Source organism: Phaethon aethereus (assembly GCF_964289735.1).
Source record: "Phaethon aethereus genome assembly, chromosome: 12".
NCBI classification, from domain to species: Eukaryota; Metazoa; Chordata; class Aves; order Phaethontiformes; family Phaethontidae; genus Phaethon; species Phaethon aethereus.
Genome location: NC_138588.1, coordinates 23,046,676 through 23,074,486, shown reverse-complemented (window position 1 = coordinate 23,074,486; position 27,811 = coordinate 23,046,676). Strand labels below are relative to the sequence as shown.

The 27,811-nt window shown below is 45.2% G+C and overlaps 1 protein-coding gene across 3 annotated transcripts in view; it reads left to right on the top strand.

Annotated features, from left to right (window-relative positions):
- The window catches only part of CSNK1G1 (casein kinase 1 gamma 1), a gene marked incomplete at its 5' end in the record, with an annotated part of 63,505 nt that overhangs the window by 14,206 nt on the left and 21,488 nt on the right, over positions 1 to 27,811 (top strand). For all 3 annotated transcript variants that reach the window (XM_082004995.1, XM_082004994.1, XM_082004993.1), the window contains 2 exons: positions 19,084 to 19,235; positions 26,436 to 26,670. In XM_082004995.1, the coding sequence (XP_081861121.1) occupies positions 19,084 to 19,235; positions 26,436 to 26,670 (387 nt within the window). The remainder of the gene's footprint in view (positions 1 to 19,083; positions 19,236 to 26,435; positions 26,671 to 27,811) is intronic.

The window sequence follows — 27,811 nt, the reverse complement described above, 5'->3', positions numbered from 1 at the left end:
GGTTTTCTCCTGTTCCTAATGAATCTAAACTTTTCATCCTACAACACTTACTCACCCATGCGGGGCATTTCTGCCCTATCTGATGCTGTGCATGTTAATGGAAGTATTTCTGAGTATGCTACTGTCAGACATGGACATCTTGCCTTGAAGATCTCTCTTCCCTACATTCTTGCGGGGGGGGCTGACTGTCATCTCAAGCCTTTTTGCCAGTATTTGTCAAGAGACTGTTGAGAATCCTCATGAACAACATGACTTTTATTTCTATCTCTGTATGGTCCCACGGGCATCGCAACCCCAGCTCTGATAATCTGTTGAATGCTATTAGAAGCTCTTGTGCTCCAGTTCTGCTAAAATAACTGGAAATAGGCCAGGAACTCGGGTGGAGGATGTGAGCCATGTCTCTGGTCTCTCCATGGAACCTGGAAGCTGAAGAAAATAAATTTTGGTGGTCAGGCTGCCAGGACTAGGGAGCCTTAACTTGGTGTCTGCATACCATGCTGAGAATTAGGGGAGGACTGTCTGTCCATGAAAACAGATTGGTACTAAATACGTGTTGACTTCGGGAAATAGATGGGTCTGTTCTCAGTGATGTTGTTAATGCCAGGCTCCCCTTGATGGTCCTTGCTTAAAAACTTTGACTGCTCAAACAGAAAGCCTTGAACTTCCAGCAAGCAGGACTGGTTGCTTGCAATTATCATAGACTCCCCAAATGAAGACTAGAAGTGTCCAAACCCATGGTGTGTATGACTCAGAGGAGAACAACAGTAGTGTTACATGTGACATACTGTTCAATAAATTAGCCAATTAATCTTGCCAAATAACGTGTCTGATTGCGAACCTCCCACTGTTCGCCTAAAAAGTAAGACTAGTGTAAGCATTGCTGTAGTGCCGCAGTAGCAGTGTGGTCCTCTTGTTAGTGCAACCGCTGCGTTCAACTGCATGTACAACCAGATGGTCTCAGTGAGCAGTATCTCTGAGAAGTCAGATTTGTCATCACCTGCAGCATTTGGAGAAAAATCAGGTTTTTCCTAATAGAAGAATTTAAATGGTGATTTCCTTTTTCCTGGATGTTCAGAATAAACGTTTTTAAAATATATTACTGTTGGATACTAATCGAAGGAAAACATAGGTTGGAAGGGACCAGCCTACTTGGACATGGATCAAGTAGGAACCTCCTTGTAGGATAACTTTGAGTGTGTTGAAAAAGATACTTCACCTCTAGTATGTGACTGGATGTGTCCACGTGAAGTTGGGACTAGCCTGGAGGGAAGTGTTTTGTGGCAGTCGGCCTTCCAAGAGAGTGGTCTTGGATGCTAAAGGCTGCAGAAAACTTGGTCATGACTTGCTTGCAATGTACCAAATCGAGAAGCACAGCCTCCAAACTCAGGAGCTTAAAGGTTTTGTGCATCAAAACCCCTGTAGAAGCCCAACCAGTGTTGCTAAGGAGGCATAAAGTGCTCAATCACACTGGTAGGACAAGTGCTACTTCTGGAGAGAAATTTGCAACTAGGTCTAATGCTGACTTTGGAGTCTAGTCTCTCACTACAAGAAGGACATTGAGTTGCTGGAGCATGTCCAGAGAAGGGCAACGAAGCTGGTGAGGGGTCTGGAGCACAAGTCTTATGAGGATCAGCTGAGGGAACTGAGGTTGTTCAGTCTGGAGAAGAGGAGGCTGAGGGGAGACCTTGTTGCTCTCTACAATTACCTGAAAAGGGTTTGTAGCGAGGTGGGTGTTGGTCTCTTCTCCCATGTAACCAGCAATAGGACAAGATGAAACAGCCTCAAGTTGTGCCAGGGGAGGTTTAGATTGGGTATTAGGAAAAATTTCTTCACTGAAAGAGTGGTCAGACATTGGAACAGGCTGCCCAGGGAAGTGGTGGAGTCACCGTCACTGGAGGTGTTCAAAAAACATGTAGACATGACACTTCAGGACATGGTTTAGTGGACATGGTGGCGTTGGGTTGACAGCTGGACTTGACGATCTTAAAGTTCTTTTCCAACCTTAATGACTCTATGATTCTAGTCCGGCAGTATATTGCACGGAATGCTTTTGGGGGGCTTTTGCCCCCAAATTGTAGAGCAATTCTACAGTTCGATGCCTGAAGGATGTATGTTGGTATCAGGTACCTGCTTCACTTGTTGCCTTCATCAGACACTAGTGAAATTAATTTTTTTTTTTTTAGCTATTCAGTCTAGTTTTGCATTTTCCTTGGTGTAGTTAAACAGAGTAGCAAATAGCCCAGTAATTCAGGGCTCTGTAGGAAGTTAATTCCTGGGATGAGCTTCTGTGTGAGATGTTTCCATGTAAACGGAGGAAGCGGCACAGCTGTGTGATAGCTGCCTCTTCGTTTTGCAGCTACTCTGTGGCTTCCTGTGCCACATGCTCCATCAGCATCGATGTTTAAAGACTTTCTGACAAGGCACCGAAGTTGCATCTGCTACCTCCCATCAGCACCAGCTTCGTCTGCCGCATGACTAAGATGAAGATCACTAGTCTGCTCAGATTAGCTGAGAAGAAGAATGGATTTCTTGGGTCTCGTACATCTTAAGGCATATTTCACACTAGATTAAGATACACTGGAGCGGTGAAAAGTTTGATAAAGGGATCTAAACTGTGTGAATATAGCTCTTTTTGGTGCTTCTCAGAATAACTCAATACTGGTGGATATATCAGATTTGGAAGTACCTAACAGAAATAGTCCTGGGTCAGAAGTAACCAACTAACAGACATCTCTGATGCGTTTCTGCAGGTAATTGATGCTATCTCTGATGTTTCAATGCCTCTCTGTAGTAAGAGAAACTAATAGCTCCGCTATAATTTCCTACCTTGCCCCTCTAAATGGAGGGATGTTTGCTTATAGAAATGAGTTTTCATGATTCTTCCTTGAACTTTTCTACCACCCCAAAAGAAGAGTCAAGGGCCTGCTGCACAGTGACCATCTGCTGGTTTCTTCTGTCTCACTGTGGAATTAAATATATAATAACCTAAAATAGTGTATGACTGCTTTACCTTAATGTAGGCAGTGAAACAAAAAAACACAAACTGTGGGCACAGAGTCAAAGACCTGATGGTCAGTCTGTAGGGTGTCTCAGGAAAGGACAAGAATTCCTTTAGGTTTTAGGTAGTCTGGGATACTGTCTGTTTGCTGACCAAGATAGTTGGAATAGTTTTAACAATCTCTGTGCAAACTAGTTATGTTACTCTGTCATCAATCCTGTAAGATGCTGGTGTCATACTGAGCTGTTTCATGGTTGCTCTTTGCCGTAAAATCGATGTGCGCATGCACGAACATCCCGACGTAGAATATTCATCCTGGCCTGGGCCATCCCCAGGATCTCACTTTACTGGTGGTGGCCAGTCAGACCTCATTTTTTTTCTTGCTGGATAGTACCTACCTGTGTTTTAACACGAGTAGCACAGCTGTCCACAAGAAGTCCAAGTGTGAGTGATATTCCTCCAAATTAGGCTCTTGCTCTATGACCTTCTTTGAGGACTGCCTGTTCCAAGTGTTCCCTTCCTCCTTAAGTAAGACTGGTTCCTCAGCTGCTGGGCTTCCCCTTGCTCTGAGGCTTCATACAGCTACTTAAATCTGCTGCTTCTGTACCTCAGGGACAAGAGGAGCTCCCCCTCCAACTTGACTGGATGCTTTTACATCTCCTAGGGCTGCCAGAAGCAGTTAAATTCTCCAGCCTGCCTCCAGTGTTGGATCAGTCACTTGGGCATGTCATTTGTCCCCTGTACTTGAAGTTTGTGGAGTAAAGGCTTGGCTTCTTATTCATATTCAGGCCCTCCATCTTGCAGGATGACGAGTGGAGGACCTCTATCCCCACCGCTGGCTGATGTTTGAGTGTCTGGTTCCACATAAGTACTGGGGTGGGGAAGCTGGTGTTGGCAGAGAAAACTGAGTTACTTAGACTACGGTCAAACAGACCGAGCCCCTAGCTCCTGAGATGGTTGTGTTTGCTGGGCAGTGTACCAAAAGGCAAAGCTTTTGCTATGCTCGAACTGCACCCTGCTCACCCAGCAGCATCTCAGGACCTTCCTGCTTGGTTTGGGGTGAACAAAGCAGTTCACACAGCTTGCAGGAGCCCTGGCAGGCCTGCTGGGCCATCTTCAGCAGTTGGGTCCTGCTGGTGGAACATTAAGGTCTTAGTGGTTGCGTTGGCTTTGTCTTGTGAGCTCTTTTTGCTTATTGGTTTGAGGACCTTCAGCAGGAATGGTCTTTTTGTTTTAAGGTTGATTCCAGATTCTCACCTTTCCTTTGAGTTAAACTCTCCTACAGACTTCACAGGGGAAGCATCTCTTCCAAAGTTTCTAATAAAAACTCATCTTTTATCAGCAAGCAGTGCCTGTATTTCCCAGTCTTTCTCACTCTTCAGCAGCCTTTGGCTTGAGCCGCTCTTGCCTATGCGTAAGGCGAACGTTAAGGAGTACATGGCCATGCTTTTATCCCTGCCCGTCCCATCATTTGGATCTTTGGCTGCAATCGGCTGCAGCTCCTACACATCCTTTTGCATATGCTGGTATTTCTAACCAGCTAGTTGGAGTTGCACATGGAGATACTGGCCTCTCCTGTTGACTAACTGCTGTGATCGGGATCTGGGCTGGCGATGGGGGTTGTGTGCAGTGCTGCTCGATCCTGTAGGGTGAAAGGTGGATCCTACTGCTTTCAGGTCTAGTAGAAGACACTTTAAATGGGTTTTAAATTTGCGAAACCTTTTAAACTTAACACACCGCTATGTTTCCTGCTGTAGGAACCTCTGTATCCTTACTCAGTGCCACAGGCACATCTCTCGTCTACGAAGTGTTTAACATCCCTTTGCCAAAGGGAAACTGAAGACGCTGTTCATGAACACTTCTAGAAAGCTGCTGTGTTCCAGGGAAGAGAAGTGTGACAAAGCTGTCTGCATGCCGGGGCACTGGGCTGTCCTGTCTCCTGGATGCGGCAGCAGAGCCCGCGGAGCTGCTCCACGTCAGTGTGCTGCAGGAGGATGGCTGGATGTTGCAGGCACCTGCCTGTGCAGCCATAAAGCTGATGCCTCTCCTCATCCAGCTGCTGTCGTATCCGACGGAGCTCACATATCCATGTCTGCAAAGCCTCCCAGCGAAATGGAAGCCAAATAATAAGCCTTTAAGATGAGCTTTGTCTGAAAGCTTTTTTTTTTTTTCCTCCAGCTATGCAGGTTAGAGGGGAAAAAAAGACTTACCTCTTTCTATAATCTCGCTTTGCTGAGAAGTTGAGGCAAACATGTCTGCTACATTGATGCATACTTGCAAAGCTTTAACTTTTTTTTCCCCAAAGTATGTTTGTCTCCCAAACCCTAAGCCTTTTCCTGAGGCCAGGGAGCCCACTTGCTGCATGACCGTTACTGTATCACTCTGAGTCCAGTTCCTCTCTCTCAGGACATGACCATGGCTGAAAAACATCTCCACGCAATCAGGAAACTGCTCTTTCATCTTGTGCTTCCATGCAAATAAATAATTCACTGTGGTCCTGGGAAGTATTGACTTCCCGGGAGTGACCAGTAGATGTACAGGAATGATTTCTTTTGTTGTTACTACATTTCAAAGCATCTCTGGCATCTCTCGCCTGTGGTGGTTAATGCCATACGCAATGCCTTCCCTGTAAGCTTTGCCTTTGGAAGGTAAAATGGAGTACTGCTTATTTTCAAGTTTCTTTTGCCTGCGCAGAGCTGATGATTGAGTTCCTGCATAGTGACAGCTTCTGCCTGTGCACATAGTGTGAAGAAGTCATGCATTTTTGATTCAGTAGTAGTTTATTTTTATATCAGCTGGCAGATGAGTCACACCTTCCCCCAGTCCTTCGCAATCCCACCTTGGTACATGTGATTCATAGCAGTCCGGTGTCAACATGCGTTGAGTTTCATGCAATAACTCTGTAGCCAGCGCTAATCCCCAGGACAGGTAGGTGACATTGGCAAGTGGATGTCAAACGTAATGAGCCTCCTCGGTGTCGTGGAGGAATGCAGGAGAGGAGTCTGATACGCTGGAGAATCCCAGGAAACCGAGAAGATCTCTGCTCTCCCCAGCCCACACAACAGATGAGTCACAGCATACAAACAGAATATACCGAGTCAGGGAGGGGTATGTCGTTACATATAGAATATTGACGGATTCTGTGGTTTTGTTTTAAATCTTGCTCTGTAAACAAGTTCACCTCTAATGAAGTATGGAGTCTGTGTGTTTACTTTTGGACCTCTTTCTGTTGCACAACTCTCTGGAGCGAAGCAGTCTGTTTACTTGTCAGGAAGTAGGACCAAGGAAAATTAAGGTGGTATAAATAACTGAGCCTTTTACATAGTCTAGTCAATATTTGCATATATATTTTTCAATGTAGCTGAGCTGTCTACTACTCCGTAGTGCATATTAAAGTTAACTTTTCAGGATTGCCTATGTTGAGCATGTTTTTCTCATTCTGTGTTGCTCTTGCTTTACTCATGACCTGCTGCACGCTTTATACGTACCAGTGTCCTTTATAAAGAAATTCTTTCCATGCTGATTGCACAATGTTGTCATTCATGTAGCAATTAGGTAGGGGTCATTTCGGTAAGACTTGTTATACGAATGGATGTAAACAAGTCGCCGTGGTGGAGCATGCTGCCAATACCAGCTATTTCATGGGGAACTCCCTGTGAGCAACACTTTTTTCCCCAAGGGAGCTGGAGTTACTCGAGGCCACGTAAGTGAGGGTTAATGCAAGATGTCTACACCCCTGTTTAATTAAGGAGTATGAACATAGGCATTAGTTGTTGCTGTGGTCACTTTAATTTTCAGAAATTCCCCCTCATATTTGCCGCCTTGATGGAAACACTGCCGTGGCCGGGAGTTGAGCCAGCAGATCGCCCCACAGCAAGGTGCTGGTTTGGGGCAAGAGAGAGCTGCTGGGTGGGGATTGCCCCTCTGCGCCCCGAAGCAGGTTTGCGCTGGTGTGGAGCGACACGTGGCTATCGCCTCAAGTACGTTTGTGTCCTTCATTGTATGGAAAGGTTTGTTTGTAGCTGTCATGCTACAACACTCTGGGTGAGCACTGCAGCCGCTTCCTCTGAAATATTTAGAAATATTTCAGAAAATAAGTGTTCAGTTACTGTGAGTATTTAGTAAGCGATTTAGCTGTGCAAGATGATACAAAACCAACATCCACTTGCACGGAAAGCAACTTGCGCCTTTGGGTCACATCTTGTGTTTAATCATTTCCCTACTTCAGATCCCTGCGATAGACCCTAGTGCTCAGTTTAAGCTGTTAGTTAATTTTCTAACAGCGAGGAAAAGCTCTTCTCCCTTCAGTCTTAAGTCTTGCAAAGAAACGTGCCATTGGCAATAGGTTTGATATGCCTCAGCAAAGAGACGTGGTTTCATTCATCTGAAAATGGCCTTTTTAAATAAAAAGTGCAGCACATGTGGAGGTCCCTCACACTTAGCGGCACCATTAAAGAATGGTGATCAGCAGTTTCATTATAAAGTCAGGGTAGTCCAACAAACTGGAGGGATCTCTGACTTCAGAACTTTTGAATTGCAAAATAAAATGTAGTGGATTACTGTCACACGCCCAGTTAAAGCCTGTCTGCTTTCAAAGCTGGCTTGCTGTTGATCTCTGGAGAATAACATTTTACTATCTAAAAATACTTGGGGGTTTTTAGTGTGGCAGTTCCCTTGTTAAGAAGGGCTTCCCAAATGTGCACACTTCAGCATCTCTCTTAACATCAGAAGTTTTGACTTCCTTGGACTAAATTTAGGTTTTGTCAATTGGAAGCTATCAGATGCTTTTAAAGCAAGGCCATTAATACTTGAATATGAGACTAGGGCGGTTTCCTTTTTGTATTTTGAAAAGTCCTCATACATCTCTTACTCTTCCGGTATTCATTGCAGTAATCACAAATCAAAACCTAGCAACGCTGGGTAGCGTGCGGATGGGAACGGCAGGATGCTGGGAAGCTGAAAAATGCCTTTGCTGCAGACACTTTTCCTTGAAGCCTGACATGTCCCGCAATGGTGGTCATAAATCCGTAGCAGTCGGACTCATCTGAGTCATCCCAGATGCCTCACTGCGTTCTTCTGATGGCGGGTTCTGTGATGTGCTGCTGGCCCAACTGCTGTAAGGATCCAGCTGGGCTTGAGCAGAGGGACAGGCCCTTTAATCATGAAGGTCTCTGTGCTGCTTCTGCTGCTTTCTGGCAAACCCTGGGCTGGAGTATCTCATGCTTGCTAGCAGCCCAGGTTGTGCTTGGGAATTTAAGTGCCTCCACCATCTGAGTGAGGAGATGAAAATACTCAATGTTTGAAGATAAACTTTGGAATTTATATTTACATTGAATGGAAAACCCAGTTTGGCAATTAGGACCACAATAATTAATTAAGACGTAGCAACCGGTTAGCTTTGCTGTTCCGCTTATCCCCCTTTCCTAGCCCGTCTATGAAAATTTTTCAAGCTGTCGGGACGCTGCACTTAGGAGCTAATTGAGGTCTAGAGCTATAAAAGTTGATTCATTTTCTGGAGGGCTGATGTGTCAGGTGTTGAGTACTGCCTCCATTCAAACAAAACTGATTCCCTTTTGGAAGGTAGGTGCCTGATTTAGTGAGATCCCTTTCACATGTTTGTGCATCCTAAGCACCAGAAGCATCCTATGTATGCTGAAGGTTTTTAAGGTGCCTTTCACCTTAAAGAGAGAAACGCTTGAGCTGTGCCAGGGAGGTTTGACGCAAGTGAAGTTCTGGTACGTAGGGCTGCCCGCCTCCCAGACTGGCTATTAAACGGGTTTGGAGTTTGCATTTCTGAGCTGTGCCCTGCCTGCTATTCAGAAACCTCCTCCCATCCCTAAAAGATAAGCCATAGACTCCGTCCCTGAATCTGTAATGGATCCAGCTATGCCAGAATAACTTTTTGGCAAGCTCTGCCCTGCTCTGAGACTTGCAGTTTTGTAATAATTTTTCTGTCTGAAAGTGGCAGTTTTTCCTTCAAAATTCCATTCCTACCTGCTCGTACTCAGCTATCTTAAAGTGAAACAAAGAGATGATATCTGGGTGTAGTATCTTAATTAGTGCCTCTGAACTTCTGTTTTGCAGGAGGTTCTCCTGAGATAAGAGGGAGTGGGAGGTTTTCCATCAGGCTGGAAGGACTGTGTGGGTAACACTTTCCTACCAATCTGAAAAATCCCTTTTTCCTTCAAAAACTACAATACTTACGGGGCTGATGAATGCCAATCTTTTGTCTTCTCATGCAGAGTTTACATGTTTGACTCTCAGCATCCATCATTTACTGGTTTGATGCTATTGCAGGAGCAAACGTCCATCTTGTGGCTTTTTAATCAGTCCTCCTGTTGGGTCCTGCACTGATGCTAAAGCAGCTTTGATGGCAGCACAAAGCATTCCTGCTATCAAGCCGCCCTCCCAGTAGGACCAGCATGAGTGTCGTGGGGCCGAGCTGCACCCACGGCTTGGCAAGCAGGTCTCAGCACAGCTGGGGCATGGCACGTAGGGTTGTGCTGCCAGAAATGCCACCCGGATTGTCCCACTGTGGTCTGGTGTGCGGAAGCTGGCCAGCTTCAGCTGCCTGCACGTGGCCGAGCATCATCTTACTTCTGAGCACCCAAAGCAGAGGCTGCTTCTCTGATACCGTTGTCTGCTTTATCCAAATTGGACCAGTCTGATCTGTCATCCAAGACCCAAATGCTGTTGAATCAGTGACAAATACTGCCTGTACGTGCCAGTTTTGCCTTATGTTGCTGCGCCGCCCGGGCTAGAATGACTCCTGGTCACTGCATAGAGACGTGGGTTGCAGCTGAGCTGTAATTCAAGCTGTCAAATTGCCCTCTGCATTATCATCATGGCAGTTTCACCCTATTTTGCAGCTGGCCAGCACGCTGTAAGCTTAAAGTATCGCTTAACTTGCGCTATAGGTTTTTGCTGTGTGGATGGGGAGGAAGCAGGGAGCCGGTAAGAGCTCTGTCTCCAGCTGACAGTCTCCAATGGAGATGAGCCGATGAAGGGCAGGGACCACCTGGGACTTGGTGTGATCAAATCAAAATGTTTTTCTGGATAGCAGAGGAGCAATTCAGCTTTTATTATTGCTGCTTTCTTAGCATTTTTCATCTGCCAAGAAGTAGCCTCTTCCTTGGCGCTGCTTCTGGAGTTAAATTTGTGTACTGCTGAGCACTATCTTGCAACTGAGAAGCTCTGTTGTTCGTTTTTCTAATGATCTTGCAGATAATACCTGTAATGTAATTAACGTGCAAAACTCGTTCCAAAGGAAAAAAAATGCAATCACAGAGCATACCTGTAATCATCTCAACTTCTCTGTTACCTGGTTAAAATGAAGCAGCCAAAAACCTGCTACTGAATTCCCTTTTAGCAGGTAGAGCTGACCCAGTGCAAGCATTGCACAGCCAAGGAAAACTGAACGGGAAACCGTTTCTCTTTGGTATTAACCAGCAGAGCCGAGTTGGCCGTCACAGGTATGATCTGGCTTTGCACCGACCGGCAAAACTCACCCGGCACAGTGACCCGCAGCGTAGCAGGAGCGGGTCACGTCTGTCTTGCTAGATCCACCATGCGGGAGCTGTGAGGGCTGCCGATAGCGCCTGGCTGGTTGAACAGCGTGGAGCCTTCAAACCATGAAGCTGAGCTTGGAGATAGAAAAACAGCCTGGGGAGCTGGTTCATGACGTGGCTGTATTTTAATTACACGAGAGCTTTTTTGGGCAAACCCTGTTGCCTTCAGTAGGCTGCTGTAACCCCTTACTTAACCCTCAAGAAGTTAAAAAACTGCAGCACCCCAGTTTCTTGCACTTTTCAGCAAAAACACAGGCTCTGCTGAGCGCACAAAGAAACCCAGAAAGCAAAGCAGGAATAATTATGCGAAACAAAACCTTTTGATATTTTCTTCCACCCTTGTCCCTGTATTGCAGGTGTGTATGAAAAGGTAGATAATTAAACTAGAACTTAAGCTAGAACTTTTTGGGGTGGTTTAAAATAACTCATTTAAAATTATATAGTGTTTTGATCCTTCTCTTAAGGTGCTGTTTTATGTGCCAGCTGCAATCGTCACTGGAACAAGAGATCATTGCAAAGGGTATATGGATATAAAATCCAGCAGTTACATGGAGATTTGAGTGCAGTCATTTCCCTTGAGCCCTAGAAATGTGAATTCAGTCTCCTGAAACTTGCCAAAAAAGCAATTTATTGTGTTGTGCTTTATTCTTTTGTCTTTGTCAAGAATTGAAACAATTTCACTTGACTGTAGTTTACTTGCTACAGCTAAAAAAACTGCCTGTTTTTCTGGGGTGTTTCTGGGTAAATTTCCCAGATTTTGAAAGTCCTCGGCAACTTAACCTTTCCAGCTAGGGCTACTTCTCCTCCTAATCTTTTTTGATTTTTATGAATACAAATGTGAATGTCCTGTTGGTACCTTCTCTGAAACTGCTTCTTTCTTTGTGTATGTGAAGAGTTGTTTAATAGAGTCTAGCTGTGATATCAGGAAACCAGGTTGTACAACTCAAGGAAAATGAAATGCCACCCCATTTTAATAACATAGCGATCGTGAAAATTGTTTTTATGCAACTGAAGTAAAAATCAAATCATTTGGATTTTTACCAGCAGCAAGAACAAATATGTTCTTCCTTCTGTCCTTCCCATGTCTCGTTTTTTTCCTGTTCCTTTTCCCCTACCTTTTTTTTCGTAGATTCAAATACTAACAAGCTACTCAAAACACAGCAGGGACTCAATACACCCTGCATATCCTGAGAAGATGCACAAAATATGTTGGGTTTCTGGAGTGAAGCTGGAGTCTTCGAGTCTGCGTGGAAGCCACACTTTACTTGCAAACTCATTGGAGATGAGTACCATCTACTCATGGTTTGTACACAACTGTTGTACTGTTGTGTGCTGAGTGTCATCTCTTCCCATTAAAAGCTCTGCTCATTCTGCGGTTGTCAGGGGAGCAGGTATTGATCCAACCTGTGATGTTCTTCCTTGCTTTATTTCCAAGTACCTTGTGGGTTCAGAGAGTGTTATAGCTATGCCTCTAACACGTCCAAGGGCGGGGGAAGCGCCTTGCTTTGCCTCTCCTCCCTCTCAGCAGCGGCTCTGCTCCCTTCCCGCCCTCTGACAGGCTTAAGCAGAAAGTCCTGCCACAGCTACTCCTGCTGGGCAGCGATGCTGGAGCATTTAGCATTTGCTAGAAGAGAGATGATTCATTACCCAACCAAAGCAGGAAAAAGATGATGTGAAAAGCTGGCAGCAGAGAGCCGAGTGTCTGGCAGCAGTTGGAGCAAACAGAGCAGGAGGATGTTCAGGGGGAGCATGAAGAAGAGGAGCTCATAATGACGCTGTAAAAGGGCTGCTGAGATGCCATCTGGAATAGGGTGAGCAGTTATGGAAGAGTTATCTAGAATAAATGGGTCTGGGCGCAGAGGAAGCCAGCACAACGGCCAGTCGAGGTTTGAGGAGGTGGCTACTGCGGCAGCACTGTCTGTGTGCTGCTTTTCCTTGCTGGGCTTTGGGCAAGGGAGCGGAGCAGCTGGGACTTGGTTCTTGTTAAGTGATGCTCTGCTGAGTGCCCCTTCTCCCAGGGGAGCAAAAGCCAACGGTGACCCAGCTGCCTCCCAGGCAGCATCGTGGGGGAGCAGGCAGGAGACAGTGGGATGCTGCCAGATGCTCTGGACAGGTCCAGTTGCTCTTCACCCTGTTCAGATGAGTGAGAGAGAACTAAAGGTCAATCATGTGCTCTGAAACCAGAGTATCAAAGCTCAGAAGAACAAGGAAATTATCGAGGAGCTTCACAGTCATAAGGTGGGCTGAAAACACGATTCCCAAGCAGGTTGCTCTCCATCAGAGCGGTGCGAAGGGAGCTGCCGCCATGCCTACCCATCTTCTGACTGCGGTCACTGCCGAGTCACAGCGGTGCTCTAGCCTCACTTCTGTACGTTGATGTGTTTGTGTTGGATCAGCTTGCTATTTTTAGATTGTTTCCCTGATCTGATGCCAGTTCAAGGTTTGTAAAGTCTCTTCTTTAAAGAGCGATTGCCAAGACTGTGGCAGACCCTGTGCCATCACCCCCTTTTCTACCTGCAACGCAGCTGCAAGTGAGTTGGTGCTAGAGTCAGAAATTTCATTTTCTGCTCATTTTCCTTTGCATCTCAACTGCTGGGTGTTTTCTTATAACAAATTAAGGGAAAATATTCCCAATCACCAAAAATCTCTGTCCTTCCCCAAACTCCTCCAGTTACAGTTGAAGGGCTGAACTGAAAAGCTTTTGCAGTCCTGCTTTGAAATAAGACATCTCTGAAACGTATGCAATCAAGTATTTGAAAGACCCTTAGGCTAACTTAATTCCAAGTAACAAGCCTATCTTAACTTTTCTCCCGTCTTTCTATTTTTGAAGCGGATTATTCAGAAACCTGAAGGTCAGAACGAGACTTTGTAATTCTAGCTCATAGATGTAACCTGTTAACCAACGTATTTGGGTAGATTTAAACCCACTATCATGGGGCGTGTTTTAAGAGGTTAAAAGATGAGATCTTGGCCCAGCTGATGCTGATAGCAAAGATTCTGTTTCAGCCAGGATTTTATTCTGATTTGAAAATTAAGAGAAGGGTAGATCCTCATTAGTGTAATCAGCTTAAATGGGTTGACTACTCTAAAGCAATTTGTTTAATTTGTTTGGAACATGTTTAATTTTAGCTATAGATGTTCAGCTCTCGCACAGTTGCTATTTATGCTGTTTATCGTGTAATTTTGTGTTCTGTGATTTGTAAAAATAAACTTTCTGCTCTGAATGAGAATTTTGTGACAATCTATGTCCCATTCATCTGTGCTGCTTTAAAACCACGCAGAACCTTTTTGTGCGCTAATGCTGCTGTCGCATCTGCCTCCATTTCTATGAAGAATAGTTCTTGCTGCTCATGTAGAGTGTGTTTTTTGCATCGAGCATCAGCCTTTCGTTTGACGTTGGATTGCTCCCCCTTCCCTCTGTCTTTGGGTGTCTAATTAGGGGTTCCTCAGGAGTGTCTCTGCAACAGAGCTCAGCTTTGAAGTCTGAAGCATGAAGAGAGGTTATGAAATTCTTCTATAATTCTTGAAATTGAAGATGTCAGCTTCTCTTTATTTGGCCACACCACATCTAAGGGCAGTGGAAACCAATTTCCCATGGGAGCAAAAAAAAAAATTGGTGATTCAGAAGCTACCAGTATTCTTCACTTTTCACAAGCCGTGGTTCTCTCCTGGCGATTTGATTGTGTGGGGATTTGGCTTTTGTGCCTCCACTGATGTAGATGCCACGTGTAGCTTCCTGCACTTGCTACCTCGTCTCTTCTTCAGTGTATTTTGGGTTTCTCGCTGTTGCACGAGGTTTATTCATAGCCTCTCGTGATGCTTGTATACAGCACATCAGTACATATTCTCTGCCACAGCAGATGGTTTCCGCTTTCCGTGCCTTCCACGTGGGGCACATGCTGCAAAATCAGATTTCCCTTGGGCATAACCTTTGATTGGCATCTCTCTGCTAGTCGCCATTTCATAACCGGTCCTGGAAATGACTTTGGACTGTCTATATGACTTGTACGTCTGATGCCTGGACTAACGTGGCTTGTTGGAGTATGCCGGATGTCTGACAAGTTACTAGGACCATTAGTCATGCTGTAAAGCATGTGGCAGCAAGACAGCACTACTTGAATCGGACAGGATGCTTGATCTTGAGATGGAAATTTGCTGAAAGGTGTAGTTCCGTGATGTTAATCCAGCTCAGATGAAGCGCTCTCTAAGAGCAGTGGTCCCGCTGTTTGTTACTGTTCCTGTTCTTGCGTTCAAGCTCAAGCAAAGGCCAAGCTTTTTTCAGGGTTGATCCAATTTATTCCTTGGCCACGTGCGCGTAGGGAGGCGGTGGGATGGGTGAGGGTGGAGTGAGGATGGGACAGTCCCTTTTGGTGGCAGCCTGCAGGAGCAGTTAGTTTTAGCATCTTGGGAAACACGAGGCCAGAGTCCTGTCGCCGCACAGGAGCGCGGTGGAAGCAAAGTCTGAGTTTTCAGCTTTGATGTCTGTATTTGCTCTCGTTCCAACCATGATGCTTTAATCTCTGAAACGCTATGCTAGGTTTTCGCTGTGCTCAGCTTGAATTTTTTCCAAGACACAGCACTGCTGAAATAGCAGAATTTGCCTGTGGATTCTAGTGCAGTGATCGGTCTGTGTTTATTGGGGTGATAAACTTTCCATGAGAGCAAGGGTGGCGCGGGGCCTTTTACATACAGTCAAGCCAAATCACTCAGCAGCAAGACTGAAGCCGTTAAGCAAATTCAGATGATTTCTGCTTGCAGCAGCCTCCACTGTAATAAGTTGCTTTTTCTCCAAAGGAGAACCTGCACATGTCATGCCTGAATTTTCTTGCCTTAATACTTTGGTCGTGTTTAATGCCATGGAGAAACTGTTATTTTGTACATTAATTGCATTAAACTGATCATGATTTGTATTTCAAGTGTTGAGTTGTACCTTTGAATCCTCAAGAGGAGATCTCTGCTCTGCCCGTGGCTTTTCATTCTGCACTCTTTGAAACCAGAACTGCTCCTCTAGGACAGACTTTCACAGCACTGTGGGTTTGTTTGACCTTTTCAGTCCTCTGCCGACACAATTGCTCGCCATTAAAAACCTCAAGTGCCCAGACAAAAGATAATTTTTCCTCAATCAATCTCATTTGTTGGCAGTGTCCTTCTTAAGTATTTAGAGATCTACTGGTGATATTTGTGGAGTTCCTGTGGTTCACCATAGCAGTGGACTTGGTGGGACCAGAACACATTACTTGTTGCCAAAATAGAGCCAAGCTATGTCCTGAATTATGCAGATGGCCTGTGATTAAATAAAATTTTATGCACATTTTCTTAGGCTGCCCCTTTTTACTGTTCATAAGAAGAATGGGTCCAGAGATGCCTGTTATCTCAAGTTTGCAGAGAAGTACCCTGAAGTCATCTAGCCTCATCTGCCTGCTTGGAGCCTGCAGGCATCAAGGCTTAATATTTGCATCAAACTTACCACTTCTCTTTCGAGCTTCGCCCCATGCTAAAATGATGCTAAATGTTGGCTTGTGTTTGAGTGAGCTGAGGGTGCATTACCCTGTGTCCCTCATAACTTTTATTTCGGTAACCAGTGTGGAGCTGAGGAGCCCTGGCTTGGGCTGGGAGGCTCTGAAGGGCTTGTCAGCGATGCTCCTTTGGGTTTAGGATGTGTGGGTGATGCAGCCTGGGTCTGAAAATGAGATATATGTTACAGCATTGTTATTCTAGCAAAGCTAAGAGGTAAGCTTTTGACTGCAGAGCTGGCAGCACTGTTGCTACAAACCCTCAGAAAAATTGAACCCTAAAAATATGCCTGAAACTAATAATGTCTTCTGTAGGCTGGCACTTAGAATGCTTTTTTAAATGTTCTTTGCTACAGCTTCACCTTGCAGGAGCTCCCACCTGAAGTAGAGCCTTCCTGAGGTTTAAAGCTGAGAATGGTACTCCAAGCTTATGGTGTACTCTTGGCTTGTAAGGCTTTGAGTGGGTAAAGCTAACTGAAGGGGTTAGGACCCCAAAGAGTGCTGAACAGTTATGTTACTTCCTTTCCTACATGAAATCCCCGTCTTTTGAGTCTTGCTGTGATTTATCTTCCTGGTTCTTACATCCAGTAGGAATTTAATTTTAATTGCAATGTTCTCTCTTTACCAAGTAAGGCTGTAAATTTACTCCTTTCCCCCGTGCTCTGGGAATGGGATTCTTCACCTCCCTCAAGAGCCTTTCTGCAATTTTATTCTCCCATATACCTTAATTAGCACACTCCTAATCCAAGTGGTTTCCTTCCTGATTTGGACTTTTCAAGACTGTTATCCTGATGTAGAAATTGTGGTAGAAGCACTTACAGTATATATATCTTGAATTTATAATGGTCTCAGTTTTAAACTTTCCATAGAATATTCTGTTATTCTCTTCTATTATTCTCTATTTTTCTTTAAAAAGTAGAGATTATGATCTTGGTATTAGACGTAATGTAGGTAAATCCTCATCAGATTTTACTGAAAACTCAGTGGCTTACCATGAGTTACTTCCAGAGCTATTGCAATTATTCAAGCCTGCAGCACTAAGCTGATGGCATTAAATTATCATTCATGTTGGTTTGGGGATATTTGAAAAATGTTTTGGAGCTGCCTGGGTCACATCCCGTCATTGTTCGGCTTTCTGAATTGCTTTCTGCATCAAACCATCCTGTTTTCTTAGAGGATTTAATTACTGTTAATGCTTCCTTAAAACATGAAGCTCTGTTAAGAGCAGTAGCCTCCCAAGACCAGGTTAGATAAATGTTTTATATAGGACGTAAAACTCCAGTTAGACTGGGAATTCCTGCAATACTCTGTAATTTCTCATTAATGCGTCCTGATGACGGATACCTAATATGATTCCCCAAGCATGTGAGTTAACAAGATTAAAACCATCCTACGGTAATCTTTGCCAAGCTGCATTTTGTTCTTTTTGAGTAATACACGGGAGCATAAGCTCTGTAATATTTAAGCTTTAGTAATCTCAGTGCTGCATTTATCGTATTGTTGGCAAGTTGATGAGTGCCGTTGGGCAGATTAATGAGGCTGTCCTAAATCTGCAATAGGACGTTAAAGTTGTTACGTCGCTGACACACTCCAGCCTTAGTGTTTTCCTGTTCTGCTGCCTTGACCTGTGCTGAGCTAGGCTGCCTGAGCACGCCACGGAGCAGATACAAAACTGTGCAGTTACACATGCAGTTTAATTCTGGTGTCTGATAATTAGTAAAGTTTTTTGCTGTTTTTAATATTGATCTCTTATATAAATATAGTGTGTGTATGCGTTTACTTAAAGCATGCTGTAAAATTAATAATCACTATGCTTTCAGGTCCCATGCTATGCAGTTTGCAGACCTCTATGCAACTTTGTGAAAAAATAGTAGTGCTCCCCATCCCGAGTCTTTACACTGAATAACAGGACATGGTATCTTTGTATTTTCAAGCAAAGGTGTTGTTTTGACCTAGGACAAACCCCTGTATTTCAAAACAAAACCCCTTCCATTGTGTTTTGGAACTGCTTATGAGATGGAGACTGGAAATATATATTTTTGCAAAAAGTGTTACGCAGCTTGATACTGATGCTGGGACACCGAGCTCCTGTGCTAGATGTTGATAAGAAAAATTTGCAGTTAGCCCTGCACTGAATTTCTCCCTGTAGGGGCTGGTCTGATTTTTCCTTTTGACTAAAAGGTAATTCAAGGAGCGCTGTGCAGCTCAGTGAGTGTTCAGACACCGAGACTGTTTTTTTCCCTTCTGCTGCCTTTCAGAAAGCTAATCCACGCAAAAAGCCACTGTCAGCTGAGTATAAATATTGCGTACTCTTGCTGAGAAATCTGTTGCTGAGCTGTTAGGTGGGAAGGGTAGGCTCTGGCTCCTACCAGTTGGGTGTCGAGAGTTTTGTGTGCGACTTAAAGCAAAATGTTTTGCACATACGCTTAATGACTATGATTGCTTATTTTTATATGGTGCTGGGTCAAAATTTATCTCTTTGCTCTTTTTTTAAAGGAAAACTTTTTTTTTTCCTTTCTTGTGAGTGTAATAAGAGTAAACTTTGTGTAAAGTTGTGCTGAAAAATGCTATGTATTACCTTGGTTGAAAAAGCAGCCTTTTTTGGACATGCCTCATTTTCTGCATCTTCCTAACTGCTCAGACGAGTGCCAGTCCACATTTGGGGTTGTACTCTGCCTGATGTTTAGTGCAATGTAGGGAGCTCCGTGTCTTGTTCCATAAGTCCAAGCATTGAAGCTGCCAAAGCTAGATGCTTTCATGTGGTCATATTATTGCTTTGAAATCCATTTGTCTATTCAAGGGTGTAGCTGAGCAAAGCCTGCACTGATTTGGCCTTTGGTTCATTCACAGTGCGTGCTGAAACTTATTTGCTTGCTGAGCAAGATCAAACAGAAAGGACACTCGAGAGGTAAAAATACTGTGCCCAGTGAAAGATTTACGCACAGGAGGAAGGGTATTAATGTTGTCCCGTTGACTGATTTCAATTCTTTTCGTATTCTTCCAGCTGAAGGGCTTCCCCAGGTGTATTACTTCGGACCGTGTGGAAAGTACAACGCCATGGTACTAGAGCTGCTTGGTCCTAGCTTGGAAGATTTATTTGACCTCTGTGATAGGACATTCACTTTGAAGACGGTATTAATGATAGCCATCCAGCTGGTGAGTAGCAGTGTGCAGGGCTCTGCCCGGCAGCCTCCGTGATGCCGACTTGTGTTTATGTCAGTCCTGGGCTAGCTGGAGGATGGGGTTGGTACAGTGCAAGGTTCAGGGCTATCTATTGGTTGGAGAGAGAATCTCCTTCCATTGTAGAATCACAGAATAGTTTGGGTTGGAAGGGACCTTCCCGTGGGCAGGGACATCTTTCACTACATCAGGTTGCTCAAAGCCCTGTCCAACCTGACCTTGTAACACTTCCAGTCATGGGACATCCATAACTTCTCTGGGCAACCTCTTCCAGTGTCTCACCAACCTCATCGTGAAGAATCTCTTCCTTACCTACCTTCTTTCAGTTTAAAAACTTTGCCCCTTGTCCTGTCCCTACAGGCCTTGGTAAAAAGTCTCTCTCCATCTTTCTTAGAAAAGAAAGCTTCTCAGGTTTGAGAAAAACTCTTGCTTATGAAGGGAAGGTCAAATTATGCTTATGAGCAAACTTGCTCCTTGCGTAGCAGAACCAGTGAAGCTGGATTCCTATGGGCTTGCGTCCTGTGTCCCCTACACACCCCTGCCCCGGTATCTACCCCAGCTCCCTCCCTCTGTTTGGACATCCCCCAGAACATCTCATTTCTTACCCGCTCCCCAGGACACAGAGCACAGCACCCTCCCACACTCCTACCCGTTTTACTGGTTTGGTGCTACCAGGCTGCTCATAGACTGAAACCTCTCAGAGAGATGGGAGCTGAGCTCTCCTTAGCCAAAATACCAGCATTAGAGGTCTCTGCCTTGGTCAAAATTGGCCAATGGGTTTAAAAGACTAACAGCTGGAAAATAATAGATCTATGGGCAGCATCACAGAACCCCTAATTTGCCTAAAGAGGAAAGGAAACCAAGTTGAAAGTGGTAGCTTGGATTTGTATTTGTGTTAAAAGCGGAAAACTGAATGTACTAAACGCAGTTAGTGAACTTCCACAAGTCGGTAGGGCCAATCAGTTATCATTTTAGTTTGGCCTTCTGGTTTTCAACCTGTGGTCTGCAGATACCCAAGTGGCACAGCAGAGGTGGGACTGTAAATTCACATTAATGGATCTGTGGATAGAAATCTTGAAGGGAAGAGAAGATGGTAAGGGAGCGAGGTACATGATCCTTTCTAAACTGAAGTTTACCACACCAGCATCCCAGATGGAAAATTGAGGTCACAGATGCAGAACTTTGAACAGCACCTGCCTGGTATTGGGTTCATGAAGTTGTCTTCCTATGGCTGAGTGGTCTAGTTATGTTGGCTTTGAGTGTTCCTTCATCAGTGGAAAACCGATTTATAGTATTGGTTTTGATTAAATCAAGTAGCAACAGATGACAAAGCCTTGGATATAGCTTGTATGACCTTTTGGTTGTAAAGATGTAAAATGTAAAGATGTAAATTTATTCCCATCTGACTGCTGGGGAAATCAAGATTGTTACAGCAGTGTCCGTCTGCCTTTTGCCAAGCCTGAGGGTTGCAGACTAGCTCTGCACTTGGGCAGTCTTCACTGGCATCATCTGCCGATCTTGTGACCTCCATGAGCCTGCCAACTCATCTAGACACTGGTACCAGTTTGAAAAACAAATGCTTAGGGTGATGCAGGGGGACACCAAAAGCAGTTGCAAATGGAGGAGTTGATCTTTTCCAAAAGGAGCAAGCAGTGCTGCTCCTTTTTCCATGGGGAGATGTTTTAGGACGTTTCCAGTCTTCTCAGGGAGATTACATGAGTTAGAAGCTTGCAGAGTATGCATTTAAGGAGCCAGATTTAGCATCTTCAGTTGTGTCCCATCTCCTTCCCTGGGAGGTTTCCTGGGAGAAGGGCTCACCTGGCCCTCAGAGACATGTTTTCTGAAGGAGCTGGCACTTACTGCTCTACTGGAATGAAAACCCTTTGCTCCAGCCACAAGGTTTTGGGGGGAAATTGTCTTGGATTTATCTTAGTTTCTACACTAAATCATTGCACTGTGTCACGCTCCAGTGTGAGAGATTCATCATAGAAGGAAAGTTGGACTGTCAAATTCAGTGGGTTCACCTCCATAAATTATGTTTTGCACTTGCTTTTGACCAGCCAAGCCTGCTTAAGCTGCTGTAATTGTAACCGCAGGCGTGAGGAGACATAAGACTTCACTGCCAGAAGTGCATTGCATTGCACGAGTAGTGTTTCTCTCCTCAGATGCTTGACATGCCTGTTAATGAAGCCTAATATCCAGGGAGACTTCCAAAAATGTGAATGGCCAAGTACCATCCAGACAGCAGAGATGTAGGGAGTGAGGGAAAACTCAGCACATTGCAGAAAACTGCTACTCTGGTTCACTTCTCACCAAAATGTCATCAAATTTTTTTTTTTTTAAGCCCAGGAAAACCACCCAAAGGTAAAGCAGTAACTGCTTGTCTGGGAAGTCGCTCTGCAGTATGGAGCTCCCAGGAGATGACCCCAATGCTGAGAGTCACCTTTGTGTCGCCTCTCCTGCCTTGGGTTTGATCTTCTCCGGAGGGGGAGGAAGGAAATGTCTGACATCCCTGTCTTTGCACTTCTTGGAGCAGCAACACTGGCAGCTGGGGTGCCCTGAGCTAGTGTGTCCACCCTTTTGTCCCCTAGATCTTTCTCTCAGCACTTGCATATAATGATCCCCATGTCTTTAGGAGCATCCAGTTGTCCCTCTGCTGTTTGTGCGGCTCCTTGCTGTTGCCGGCTGCAGGCTCAGCCCGACAGCAGCCATATGCGCTTTCAAGGTCCCATTTAGCTCTCTCGTTCCCCTCTCCCTCCTTAAACCTGACCACTGCTGCAGCACATCTCCGACACATCTACATGTGTGCTGCATGCTAAAACTAGGCAGGAACTTTGGATGTGCTATGGTGACACTTGATCTCCTTTTTTGTGTCTGGTGGTCAATTTTTAACCAGAGGCATCCCTGCGAGATGTTTTTTTAATAAGCATACGTGCTTGGCTGGTCTTACTTAGCTTGACAGGTAGTAGCATCTCAGGACTGGGGTGGATCCTTTAACTCCACAGATGTTAGAAGAAAGAGGAGCCCTCTAGGAGAAACAAATGCATTGTTGTTGTGTTAAGGAGCATCGCTTTGTGATTATGGGAGAATTTAAACGTGGTTTTACATCAAGAAGATTCTCCTGGCTGAGGGAGATAGAGACTGGACAATAACAAGTCTTCAAGAAGGAGAGCCTGTTTTGGAATCTTTTCAGGTGAGATGACACAGTAGGAAGGTCTGCCTCGACAGGGGGATGAGCCACGCAGCCCTCAGGTTTGTCACTAGGCTTGCGTGTTCTTCTGGTAAGCGTGCGTTGTGTACAGAGCTGTGGCAGCAGCTTATCAAACCCAGCTTGAGTCGAATCAGAAACGGTCTTTGTCTAATGCACTGTTTCATACCTCTCGATGAAAACCTGCATGGAAGGACTCCTCTGCCTTCCTTCCCCAGCAGAAGTTTTCCAGTTCTGTTACTGCTGTAACTTGTGCGTCTCCGATGCTGCATGTTGCTCTGCTAAGAGCATCAAACTGGAACTGCTTCCTCCATCCTCCACACGCAGCTGAATAGATCCACTGCATAGTGGTTGATGTTCCTGAATGAAGCAAAGCACGGAAATTAAAAACATGTTCACTGACGTCAGTCCTTATAACCCATAAATTGAAAGTCATCTTCGGGCTTTGCGGAGCTGACTTTGTGTTTGTGCTAGGGGAGGATGTTTTCTTTATTCTGGCTTCAATTTTTCACTCTTGTCCAGGCCCAACATGTGGAATGCTCATTGACAACTCAGTTTTGTCAGCAGTAAATGTTGTTTTCACCCTTGCTTTAAGTGCTTGCTGCCAGAGACAAGGTCCATTGTGCCAGGCACTGTGCAAATACTGCTGGCTGCAATCTGGACCAAGTCACGGTGAGAAGTTTTTTGACTGGTGACCATCAAAATCATCTTGCATAAGAGACATCAAAACAGCCTTTAAACAGGAGGAATTTTTCACCTCTGCTGACCTGATCTATATTAAAGCAGGTGATGTGTGGAGGAAGGGCTCAAATTTATCAGGAGGATCTAGAGATGGAATCTCTATCGAGATCAGATCCTTAAGAGTTACCTTTTTGGGAGAAGAGGGTTTATTACACTTGCTTCCTTGGCAGGAGAAAGGAAAATAAAAGCATGGGTTTCTTTGGCATCTGGTTAAATCTCTCAAACACCCTCTCATTTCTCAGCCATAGAGCAGGGGTCCTGCTGTGTGCCAGCGGATGCTCTCCCCTCCTAGGGGTTTCTCCAACATCTGAAATGGAGATTTGTGGCTCTGAAGGTGGACTCGGCCAGCTGTGGCCATGGAAATCCTGCTTTAATTCGCAAGTAGAGTCTCCCATCCACCCCTAGCATTCCTGTGCCCCATGATAAAATGCCACAGTCTGTTCTTATTACTGTTAAAATAATAGAGAAGGTGCTTCACAGTCACCGTTTTTCCAGTGTAAAAGCAATTTCAACAGTTAGTCCCAGCTCCTTGCAGTGGTTTCTCTGTCCACAGAAGAATTAATGCACAGACATTAGAGCTTGTAGTTCAAACACAAAGGAGTGGGCACTGTGTCTCTGCATCCAGCACATTTCTGGAGTGGAAGCTCCACTTCTCCTCTTCAGCCGTGCAATGGGTTTGAGGTCGTGCTGCACTGGTACTGCTTGTTTCTTCTCGGGCAGCATGCCTGGAAGGGCAATGCAGCTCAGACAGTCACCAGCTCCCCATCACTAGCACCCACAAGCAGGGTGAGTGTCTTGTCAGGGTGAATAAAGCATGGAGGCTACTCCGGGAGACATCTTTCTGACTTGGAGAGCGTCTTTCAGCTGTCGTTGGCTGTGCGCAGCTCTCCAGCAGCACATCATGAAGCATCCAGGCAGGTGGAAGTAAAGAAAAAGGAATATGAAAGACCCAGCAGCAAGTGCATGTGTGTGGTGGAAGCAAAAAAGGCAGGTAAATAAGTATCTCTAAGTGCTGTTGGAGTGTATCGGTTCATCTGACATCTCAACTGTCCCAAGTTGTCCTGGCCAATGCAACTTGCTGTGAGCTTTTAAGGAACAACAACAACAAAAAAATCCCCATGCTTTTTCAGGTTATGTAATTGCTGTTAGCCGTTTCAACAATTGAGCTTCTCTGGTAGCGGGGACATATCAAATGAGCCAGTCAGGCTCTGTTTGAGAGCTTGTTATGTATGGAGAGGCGAGGAAACGCTTTGTTCCAGTTTTAAGGGTTGCATCTTAATTTGAATTGCCTCCTGACGTACCTTTTTGTCTTCCAACCTGCTGCTGTGTCCTGTAGGTGATTCAAAGCGTGAAGAATGGCTGAAGTGCAGAGCATCTGCTCTGTTCTGCATCATCCTGTAATTGATTAGAAATAATGGCTGTTAGCTGTGAAACCCATTTTCTCAGCACATTGAAATAAATCACTACTTAGAGGGGAGGGGAACGGCAACGCATGCTGTTACCTTCTTTGAAGAGCCTTTGAGCAAGTCCTATTTTATAAAGACCGATTCACCTGCAGTCAATTTTTTCTTGTCTACTGCGCTCCCTGTACAGCATTTTTTATTTTATAAGGAGTGCTGCCCCCTCCTGCCTGTTACTTCTTTCTGAGTGGTGGAAATGCAGCAGGTGTTCCTTAAAAATAAGGTATCTGACAAACCTCTGGGAGCGGGATGGAGGGATCACACACATGTGGAGCTTTCAGCTAGGTGTAAATCCAAGATCCGTAAAGAGAGAGATCTGGGTTTGCCAGCTGAGAATGCGTCTGGATTCAGAGCAAGAAACCAAAGAGCAGTTGGGGTCTGTCAGTCCAACGGTGCTTGTGGTCGAGGCAAACAGGGTGGTTGGAAGGACTGACGTGGGGTTACTGCTGCCTGGGCAGGGGCTCGGCTGGCAGAAAAGCTGGCTTGGTGATCCAGAGCTCCAGCCTGCCCCGTGCGGGAGGTGCGGAGCTGTCCTGCCAGTATCGACCCAGTGCTCAGGAACTAGCGACTCCCGGCAGGGAGCTCCCTGGGGGGGGACCAGCCGGTGACTCTGACCTTAGTTGTTCCCCAAATGTGATAGCATCACGCTGTGAGGTCCACCGCAATGGTGCGGCAGTGACCTCTGCGGACTGACTCTCGTTAGTGCAAAATTTGGAGTTTGCAAGAGCTTTGCAATGGTTTTGCAGCATTGCAAACCTGCATGCAGACGAGTAGATTCAAATGGCCTTTCCAAAGAAGCATCTTGCTTAAAAAAGCCACCATGCCCTACAGCATGCAGAGCAGCTGCAGAGCAGGACAGCCACAAATGGGAGTTCACATGTTTTCATTTAAAACCGAAAAAGGAAATTAAAAGGTAATAAATTAAATTGTGAGTTATTTCCAATTGGAACCATCTCTTATGTTAGGAGCTCAAAGGAGAACTTCTTGGCGAACTAGTCAATCTTCACCTGCAATATCTTTAGTTTCAAAAGCAATATTAATGATGATCATCTGAATAAGGTGCGTTGTTAGAGGGGAAATGGCCCTCCATCACTTTGGCAGTGGGGTTCCTGCCCTTTTACCTTCCCTTCTCAGTCACACTGCCAGAACAAAGTTAGTCAAAAGCTGAAAAATATTCCAGCTATTCCTAGTTGACAACTGATGAGATTTATTATTATTTTTAGTCAGTGTTGAGGATCGTAAGGCTTCTGCCTGCCCAAAAATCCCCCTCCATGAAGAATCTGGCATGTCTAAGACAACATATGGGTCGAGGGAGGAAGGTGGTAAGACACAGAGCAACAAGGGAAGGCTGTGGGCAAGGGAAGAGCTCTTGGTAACTGGTTTAGTATGTTTAGAATCAATACAAAAAGGCTGCTGCAATTCCCCATGGCATCCTTCCAAGATCTGTGTCCTGGTGGTAACATTTCAGAAACAGCCTTTGCAATTTCTGTAGGAATAAAGTCAGGGAGCACAGTACGGTAGCCAGAGAAAGGAGGGGATGGCAAATTCCTCTTCCAACTCTGCATTGGAGGACGCGACCCAGCTCCAATCGTAACTGCTGATTTGCTTCGCTCCGTCTGTTGTTGCATTCCTTGTAAAGTAGCTGAAATCTGAGATAGCACTGAGCTGAGGCTCGGTGATGGGCTAACAAAACCTTGCTGCCTTGCTAGCTGGGAGGGCATGATAGCTGGTCTGCTCGCAAATAACTTTTGCCTCATCGTTTTGCAGATATCTCGAATGGAGTACGTGCACTCAAAGAACCTCATCTACCGAGATGTCAAGCCAGAAAACTTCCTTATTGGCCGGCAAGGCAATAAGAAAGAGCATGTCATTCACATCATAGACTTTGGATTGGCGAAGGAGTACATTGACCCGGAAACCAAAAAACACATACCTTACAGGGAACACAAGAGCTTAACTGGAACAGCGAGATACATGTCCATCAACACTCATCTGGGCAAAGGTCAGTGTGGTTGGTGGGCGCTTGCTGTGCCGAGTCCTGTAGACCTGCAATGGTAGCTTGGCTTATGGCTATCTTGGGCCCTTTGAGCTATCTGTAAACCTGTTTCCAGTTGTGAGGCTTTCCCCACCCCTCCCTTTTGAGGAATTGAGACAGCTGAAATTTTGGATGCCTCAAAATTATAGTTCTTATTAGGAACTAAATAACTGGTAGCAACCCTGCACTGATAAAAGGCAAGTAGGCAGGTAGTAATTGCTGCACTAAATGATGACCAAATAGATTTTTATAGCACAGCTCTGTACCGGTACCTTCCAGTTTCAGGTGTTAGAGTTGGATGTTCCCTGACCTAATAATTGGTTGGAGAAAATTAATGATTTAACTAATTTTAAACCTGGCTTTCATCTCCTCTCCTCACTGCCGTCTTTCATACCAGAAGATTACATTTCTGTGGCTGAAAGGCAAAACACCTTATTAAATGTTTATATTCACTTAAACTCATAAGAGCAGTAAGATAATGGAATATTCTTTGAGTAGCCTCCCAGCTATGAGACCAAGGCATTGCTGGCTTTTGTGGCTCTTGGAGAGCTCACTCTCTTTGGGGAGTAAGGAGGGATGAGCCCAACTTCTAATTTTGGAAAACCTGGTGAAGAGTCAGGAAGGGATGGAGGAATGAGAAGCTGCAGTGGGAGCGGGCTCGGGAACTGCTGGTTCCAGGGACGCACTCTGTGGGTGGATGTGGAAAGAAGTGGTGTACTTCAGCTTGCGGTTGAAGTACACCACGTGCCTTCTCTAGGACCCTTTTCCCTGCAGGTTTTGCAGCTCATGCCACAGCTCCTGTGGGGGAAGAGGTGGTTCTGGGTGGGTATATTTGAAGAGGGAAAAGTTGGCTACCAGCTGTGCAGGGGCCTGTCTCTGCCTAGAAGGGTTTCAGGGGGTTAAGCTTTGCTGGTGAGGCCAGCCCAGGAGGCGTCAGTCCCTTCACATTTCAGGACCAAGCAAAGCGAAAGAGTCTGATTGCGATTTTTCTGAAAGGCAAGTGCGCTCAATCGTCTTCCCAAGAAGTTCGTCTGCATCGTTGCACTGAATTACTCAGGACATCCTCCTTTTTTTTTTTTCTTTTTTACAGCTGTATCAGGGTAACCTG